This window comes from Gymnodraco acuticeps, unplaced genomic scaffold, assembly GCF_902827175.1.
Source record: "Gymnodraco acuticeps unplaced genomic scaffold, fGymAcu1.1, whole genome shotgun sequence".
In the NCBI taxonomy this organism is placed as follows: domain Eukaryota; kingdom Metazoa; phylum Chordata; class Actinopteri; order Perciformes; family Bathydraconidae; genus Gymnodraco; species Gymnodraco acuticeps.
In genome coordinates, this window is record NW_022990295.1 from 4,699,502 (window position 1) to 4,708,481 (window position 8,980).

Here is an 8,980-nt window from a genome sequence, read left to right on the forward strand (position 1 = left end):
AACTGTGCTTTAAGGTAAAGAACAGTGTTGTTAAAGCAGCTGCAGTTTCAGAAGTAAAACCACTCTCCTGCTGAAAAGGGGATTTATAGACGTTGCCTTGGTTGTACCAAATATACTATACTTCAACAACAAACTTTACATTTACTGTAAATTACACATTTTATTTATCATCAATGGTTCAATCAAAGAAGATAGACACAAACGATATATCAGTATAACAATTGTACATTCAGGACACAATCAGAGTTTCTTTGACATACATTACCTCTCATTGATCATATGATTACAGGATCCCACTTTGACAATCAAGTTAAATTTGCAACAAGATTACATTTGTATTGCACGTTCTCAGTATTTAAACTTTTCAAGTTTATCATCCAGTCACTACATCACTACAGATGTCCTCTCAGGACAGGTACAGTACAAGCTCAAAGTTACTTTTCCATAGAAACAACATCAGCTCCAAATGATTCTGTGAAAGGTTTTTTAGGAGGCTGCTCCTGGAGAAGGATCTTTTGTACGTTTCCTTTTTGCCGTCAGGTTAGTTGGGACAGGAAGGAGTCAATGACCTTAGGGAGAAAGATCATGATGTAAGACTAAGACCTTTTTAGATTAAGAAAAGTGGTAAGGATTTTATTCATACATGCAGTACTGACCTTTGCCATGTCTCCAGCAGGTCCTGGAACAGATTTCAGTAAAGGTTCCTGAAACCATAACTCCAATAACTGCTGATTAAATGCCTGGCAATTTCTGAAACAAAGTAAAAATACTTTACCACAATGGATGTGTACTTTGTTTTTGAAAATAGTGGCACATTCTGGCTTGTATTAAATGGTAGATGGTATTATATGTTTTATTTTATTAAATGTGTCCTAATGATTTTGGTATGCTTTAACAAGATAACTTCACATGAATCTATGCAGAATTAATCAGTCTGAAGTATCATACAACTCATAAAACTGCACTTACTTATCCATTGGAAGCTTTGTTGATCCACTATAGCCACTTGTTCTTAATTCCTCACACCAGCTGTTCAAAAGAATTAATCCACTTTAAACCAACTATGATATACCTGGGGGAAAATAAATATCTTACTGTATTAGTACTTAATGGTTTCTATTATCCTTACACATACTGTTGATTTCTGTAAGTGCTCAATGCATTTTATTCTGTAATAATTCAATTCTATTGCAAAACTAGAAGTACATTTCACCAGAAATACTCACTTCTTCATAGGATTGGTTAGGACTCTCCTTACTAAAGGAAAGAGGTCAACACAACAGCCAATGGTGACCTTCTGGGAATGTTCTTCAATGCTGAAAAGAAAAATTAGATTAACTTAACATTAACTCAACTTGTAGGCAGCGAGACTCAGACTTCTGCAATTATTCAGTCACTCACCTTTTGCATATCAGTGGTAGAAAATCAACAAACACACCAATGTCTTGAATTCTGTAAAAAGACAGTTAAGTATGTCAACTTTTGAAATCAGATGAAATAGTGTCACTTTGTGAAAACCAACTACACATTACATACCTTAGGAAATACATCAACAGCTCTCCAACATTTCTCTGCCATAGTGTTAAAGATACTTTCAGTCTCAGGTTTCTTCCAAAGAGCACCTCAGTCATTGTGCTATGATCCCTTGTGAGCTGAAAAACATTGTCAGGTTCAGATGGTTTACCTGCATATTAGTAACAAATAAAAGACAATGCAAGAAGCAGAAATGTAGCCCGGGCTATGATAGTATTTCTAACCTCAGTGAGTGTACAGTAGTCGGCTTGTTCAGAACCAGTTCTACCAGTCTTTAGGTTATTATTGACATTTAGCGGGAACTCTGAAGGGTTCATGTCAAATCCCTCCTGTTGAACGTCCTTCCTGCAGTCCATGCCATTCTCCTTGTTTGCAGCATTATAAGTCCTCCCAGTGCTGCTTCCTCCGAGGCACCGTCAGATGATGGGTCTTTCTCTTACATGAGACTACCCGCTTTACTCTCCCCGGGTGCTGGAACGACTCACTGGATTCCTGGTCATGGTACAAAGTTCAATCTTTACGTTGAAAACAAGTCCCATCATGCATTATATGAAAATGTAACCAAAAACATGCATGACCTACCTCTTTTTGCTAAATTCCTCACTTTTATCTTTATCCATCTGCATGTAAAGATATTGCATGGTGATAAATAACACAATTATAAGCAGTAAAAGAGGACCAGCATATAGAAATAAATGTGTGTATATCAATGTGTCAATCTACTCACATTTGTTGTGTTTCTACCATGAGGATACTTCACTCTGTACTGGGCTGCATCCTGTTTCTGGGCATGTTCAAGACTTTGGTAGTCTCCGTCTTCACTGTTAGAGTCCATTATACCTTAAGAAAGAGAAGGCCATTTTAAGACAGCTATAATACATTGTTATAGCCTACCTGATTAAACAAATACAAGCACACAGTCAGATTATCATTGTCAACACCCATTATAGTTTGTGTGTCTAAAATCATTCATGTTGTATTTTGTTCTGTCTACTACACACCATATACATTCTATGGTCTACTCTACACAGGCTTAACCACTACTATTTCCCACAATCCACGTGGGCATTGTTGTGCTGTGACGTAAACCAGGGAAGTGCTCCCTGACGGCGGGGACAAAGATAGTTTTGGTGAGTGTTTTTAATATAACATTTAGCTAACGTATCCTTGTCAGACAGTGTTTAAGCGTTTGGAGAGGCTTATTCAGTATCTTTAAAGTGCAGGGGTTGTCCTGTACAACGTAAAAATACGTTTCCTTTGTCGTAACGGTATATTTGGCGTAACGCTACACACGTTGATAACAGAAAGGTTGGAATTCGCCAGCTATAAAGCTTAATAAACCGACTAAACAAGTTACCACGGGTTAACGTTACAACCATTGTTCTATGAAACTGATTCAAATCACAACAGCGTCGCTAGAAGACGAATAACTTGTCCTAAATGATTTGCTTACCTCTTTCCATTCCTCACCGGAGACAATACAGAGTTAAACCTTCCTTGTATCTCTTGTAAGCGACTGCCAACATACTGTTAGTAACAACCGATATCAACTGCCGCCCATTGTCAGAGAATAAAGCATCTATTCATAATGCAGTTTGCAGGGAGCACCCTCTAGCGACTACTGAGATATCAATGGTGCAGATTACAAAATCAAATACTATGTTAAAGAAGCAGATTTGATCTAAATGTGTTGTTTTGAGTCTGCTAGTCAGGTGAGGCAGTTTACAAATGATAATGAGTTTTACTGGCATTGTGTTTTGGCTCAAATCAAACTTGCTTTTGTCCTTTGTGGGTAATGACCCTGAGAGTGCCTTTCCTCTGATCAGTCAGGCATACAGTATCAGCTGTTCGCCTTAGCACCCTATTGATCAGAGGCAAGTTGTGGCTTGCGGAAGCTAATCCCTGCTGTACTCACTTTGACTTCCCTGAATGCACAATGAAAAACAAAACATCAGCTGCTTTTATTGTCACATCATCTGTTCTGCTGCTGACTCTGCCCTTTAAGTTCTGCATTTCTCATCCCATGGGTTGTCATTTTAAAACATTGATCCTCTTGGTTCACATCAATAGACACTGTGTCATGTGATGTCTGCATGAAAGCTTTTAACATCATGTGATTAGAGTTACAAGATGATTTGATGTCCTGGGTGTGTGTTGCTTCTTTATCCAGGCTGTCGTTCCTGTATTCAGTCTCAAAATGGTTCCTGTTCATGCCTGTGTTTTTGATGAGCCTCGCACCCCTGTTGGTGCTCGGTGTTCCTCCCTTTTGGACCCAGCCAGAGCAGGTCCACCTCTCCTATCCAGGTTAGTGTCAGCTGTTTCCATCAGCCTCATCATGTGTTTTCTTTTAGGGATACACTTTTCCCTCTCGGCAATCAACCAGTATCCAAGTCATATGGATTGCAGATTCACAGATGTTCTGTACAAATCACTCAATAATATAATAACTGAAGCACTGGTATGTTTGGCAGCTAAACATTGGATACTGAAGATATGCAAACCAGGTTCACCGAAGTTTAGATTCAGTTTCAGTGACCTTAATATTAACAAAAAGTCTGTGTGATTCATGTAATGCAGTATTATGCAGCACCATACTACCGCGAGGAAGAATTGATGCATTTTGTTTATCGTTATCATCAGCTCGTGTGGAATTTATGAATTTATTTTTATTTTCTTGCATGCAACCCACAACAGAAAATGATCTTCATGAATTGAAGTAAATAACTCAGAATTAACAATCTCACATGCAACTCATCTTTGTGAGCAGAGCACTATATTTTGTGAATAGTAAGTTAGTAGAATATAGTAATAGTACGTTTGAGCAAAAAAAGTGAGCATACGACTGGATAGAATGAGACTTTGATTATACCGCACAAGTGTGTGAGAGAGTTTATACAAATGTTTCTGATGTAGCTTGGCTTTGTAATACATGGCCCAGTTGTTATAGAATAAAAAATGGACATTTATCCAAGAAAAACTAATTTTCTACACAAATTCAAGTTAACACAGGGCTGATCATTGATATAAAGCGAAAGCCTTAGTGTTCTTTAAGGTTTATTTAATGCAACAGCAACAACATCCCATTTAAGTTCCTGTTACTTTGAAAACAAACAACGTGCACTTTTTGTAAGGTTAGAGACACCAAATAATTGCCTTATCCTTTATACAAATAGCTGATGGTTACTGTCCTTGTTTCAGTCTGTGCAGCATAGCCTTGAGGTGAACTGTGGTATTCATGAAATGCGGCATGTCTTGAGATAGAGTACGTGGCCTGTAGTCTGCTTATCTGCCAGCGGGAAGATCACAGGACCACACTTGTGCAAAGTCAGCCTTTTAATAAGCATCTCTTAGGTTTTATAGATGCATCAGTAAGTGTGAATCCAGTTTGTTCCGGTCAGGTCAATCCACATCACAATTCCAAATGATTGGTCTTTCTTTCACAGGAGAGCCAGGCTCTATGGTAGTGACAGGGACCACCTTAGACCAAGACATAGAGCGTATGGGGTGGGAGTACGGCCTATGGGAGGTCGGCTCTTTGACATGAGTGCCAAAGGCGGACGCTACGCTGTTTATGTGGACTCAGAGAGAGGAGAGGAGGAGATGCTACATCCACAGAGTCACGCTCACAGGCCTCAACCTGCTGCTTACGTATGGTGGGTGGAGCTTTGATATTACTCTGTTTTCGACATTCTGTACCATAACTCATGTTAAAGATTGGGGTTCTCCCTCCTGTGCACTTTCAGTTTACCACTGTGGGACGCGATGAGGTGCTGGAGCGATGTGTTCTTCCTTCACTGCCTCTGAATGACAGCGCGTAGCTTCTAGCCCCAGGTTTTGCTCTGTATGGTGACCTTTTGGGCAATGCGAACCCTCAGTCCTCTGGCTCGGCTTGCAAAAGGAGACGCAGCTCGGCATGTACGATGTCATCCTGCACATAGGTAAGATCAACACGGATGGAAATATTACAAACAATTTGAACTGTGAAAGCTGCCAAGAGTGTATTAAGATTTAGCAGCTGTTTGCCTCAGGCTGCAGTCATACACAGATACCATGGCACAGCGTGCAATAGATAGTGGTAACGCAAATACAATCCCTCAAGTGGTATAATTTAACAGTTAAATGACTGTTTCATGGTTGTTTTTGCTTTTGATAATATGGGCTGGATGCTGAATTGTAAGTTGCTGTAGCGACGCGTCGACTTCAAAATATCGTCGACGACATATTATCCGCGTCGACAGCGTCGCTACACACACGTGGGTCACCCAAAGCAACAAGCAGTTCGCAATCGCACTTCAAACACAATGGAGACTGAAACGGCTACCACCCATCCTCCTCACAGGATTGCAACACGAAGCCCCCAAACGAAAACATCTCGCCCTAGGTCTTCAAAAAAGCATGGGAATATTTTAAAGTTAGTCCAAAATGCAAAGATATTTATATATTTATATCTCACTGAAGACTGCTGCATAGCCTAGCAGAAAGCAGCAGCTAGCTGTGGTGGCTACCATTAGCAGCTAGCATTTGCTCTCGGATTTTTTACATTAAAATGGAATTATGGATTATAAATTCAATCATTTTTTTATACATAGACGTTAAAAACCTATGGATTAACCGATTCAGCAGCGTGTTTTTTCTCATTGTAATGCCATTGAACACGTCTTTATGATCAGATTGACAGCTACGGTGGTAAAACGATCTCCCTAGAAGCTCTGTGAAGGTACGTGTTGTGATGAACTGTATTTGCTTCCCCTGTCGCGAGTCCGGATCACATCAGTGATGATACTATATACCTACATAATCTGTGGAGTCTCAGCTTTTAATCGGATATATTGTATGTGTAGCTACGATAAGTAATAAGGGTACTTTTATCTTGAGTTCTGTGCCAATTCCGTTAGCATTTTTCGCTCAGGGGGTCATTTAGATGCTTCTTATGAGACTTGTGTTTTGTTTTGGTAAACATGTTTGTATCGTCAGTTAGCTGAGAATTATTTCCGTTAATCTGGTATAACACATTAATAGGTTCTTAAATATTAAGATCCCCTGAGACACAGTATCGTTGAAAAAAAATTTTTTTACATTACATTTTTTTTACATTACGTTTTTTATGAATTGAACAACAGAAAAATAATCGTTCGATTAGTCCGGACTAATCGATCAAATAATCGCACCGATTAATCGGTTTCAAAATAATCGTTTCCCACCAGCACTACTGAATTGTGATCGACCCAATCCCTGGCGCTACAGTTTTTGGCTCCTGTCTTTTGTTAAATGCCAGGATAATAAAATGACCCGCATAATTTATCTTTGCATTTTGTTGGTTTATCAATGAAACAACCAAATGAAAACGCTTGTTTACGGCCACTTCACACGTTTGCAGGGAATATAAGTGAATTTAATTGCCTCATAAAGTGGGATCACAATTTAGCTTGTGGCTAACGCTAGCCCAATGTTTATTTATTAAACGTATAGTTTGGTTAATGTTAGATGAGAAAACGGATGCCATTCTTATTAATGTACACACTTTATATAACCTAGAGCCAACAGCAGATAAGATTAATTTGGGAGGGATGAATATACAAAGGCTGCGTTTCACTTCTCTTATTTTTTCATTTCCTCGCTCCTCGGTCTCCGGTCTCTACGGAAGTGATTTGCCTTCGCCATCTTGAGTAGCATCCCAATGGCCTTATTTGTTGCCGGAGGAGCGATAATGGAGGAGCTATAATCGAGGAACCATCAGACCATCCTCCGATGAAATCCTCAGACACTCATGCGCCGCCCCTTAACTGGGTATCGCTCACTGATTGGACGATGCAGCGCATGCACTGATCTGATGCTTCTTGACATGAGAGCAGAGTGAGAAATACATGAACCTCACGGGAAGTCACTCCTCAGTTTTATACCGTGTTTTGTTTCAATTCATGTATCATTCAGTTACAAATATGTGATATATCTGAAACAACAAAGTGGTCAAAAATCATTTTATATTCATTTTTTGGAAACATTTTCATGATCGCTTTTTTCGTTTTACATTTTCATTTATTGTCATTTCCTTTCAGTCAGTCATTAAGTGCTATTAAAATGTTAATATGCTACATATCCAAACAAACAAACAACGTGTGCAGTCCAATGAATGTTAATCTAACTGGGTTTTGATAGATAACATATCTCTTTTCTTCTCTCAATTATTTTATTTCTATTGTGCACTCTAATCAATATTAATCCAACTATTGTTCGTTTATACATTTTAAGAATGGCGTTTATCTTTTTTGAGAATGAGTTCTTATTTTATTTTATTTATTGGGGTCTACAACAGATGATACAATGTTTGTGTCAGTAATGTGTACTAACAGAGGCGGGGGGGTGTGTGGAAAATAACGGGGACAGAGCTGCTGTCAGACGATCAGCTGTGCAGCGTCATCACAAACGGACGTCGCTTCATGTGACGCTCCGGAGGAAAGGACGTCCCATTGCTCTTAAAACTATTTCCCTGCTTCTCGTGGTTTCCTTGCGTCCCTCCATGCTTCCCTGGTGGGAGGGACTAAACGCAGGGAAACTACGCAAGTGAGGGAAGCAAGGAATCCATTTAACCGAAGTGAGAAGGGCCCAAAGTCGTAATATATTGAGATCACTAAAAAAATCCCAGCATGCAACTCCCTGTAAAAAACGCACGTTGTTTATCACATTTATTTGACAGATTAGCTGTAACTTCATAGATTATAGACAGATCTTTATCTATTTTTCTGTCTTTATGCTAAGATAATTTAAACTGGATCATTTTAAGCATAACGGCCCGTCCACACAGCGGCGTGCGTTGACGCTTGCCGGCGGGCGTGTCTGACACTCGACCAACAACCAATCACATGAATCTCCCGCCCCAGACACACAAGCACGCGGTTTGATTGGCTAGAGCTTGTACTGGCATATGATTCGATTGGCTGACGCCTCCATCGAGGCATCAAAAGTTGAAACATTGCTCAACTCTTGAAGCGAGCAACGCCAGCAACGCTCCACGTCGCTTCCCAAAATGCAGTTAGGCTAAAAGTGACGTCACCCCATTCAAAGTGAATGGGCAGAAGCGTTGGAAGCTTCAACGCACGCCGCTGTGTGGACGGGCCGTAAGAGTGGCATTAATCTCATCTAAATCTTAAAACAGTTTTTTTAAATCAAATGTACCAAAATCTACCATTTGCTTTTTCATATATTATAAAAGAATAAAAAAATGTTTGGCTGGGAACTAATTTGGCAATAATGTACTGTGGGAAAGTAGCAGTCCTAACAAACACTTCCTTCTAATCTGTGGACTTTTGTTTTGTTTTACAGGGGACTTTGCCTATGATATGCACGAGGTATTTTTTACTCTTCTATAATTTCAATATTATGACCTCTGATGTGCCTGACCGCGAATTTCTTTCATCCATAGCGTATATTCTTAAAGCCACTCAGATTT

At 39.5% G+C, this 8,980-nt stretch overlaps 1 protein-coding gene and 1 pseudogene across 1 annotated transcript in view; one reads left to right on the forward strand and one right to left on the reverse strand.

The window, feature by feature from the left end:
- Positions 1-124: 124 nt before the first annotated feature.
- Positions 125-3,252, reverse strand: LOC117549962 (annotated as a pseudogene).
- A 2,114-nt stretch (positions 3,253-5,366) lies between these two features.
- LOC117549816 (acid phosphatase type 7-like) overlaps positions 5,367-8,980 on the forward strand; it is a 13,984-nt gene continuing 10,370 nt past the window's right edge. Inside the window, exons 1-2 of the mRNA XM_034221900.1 lie at positions 5,367-5,471; positions 8,854-8,879. Coding sequence (XP_034077791.1) covers positions 5,447-5,471; positions 8,854-8,879 — 51 coding nt within the window. The 5' untranslated portion in view covers positions 5,367-5,446. The remainder of the gene's footprint in view (positions 5,472-8,853; positions 8,880-8,980) is intronic.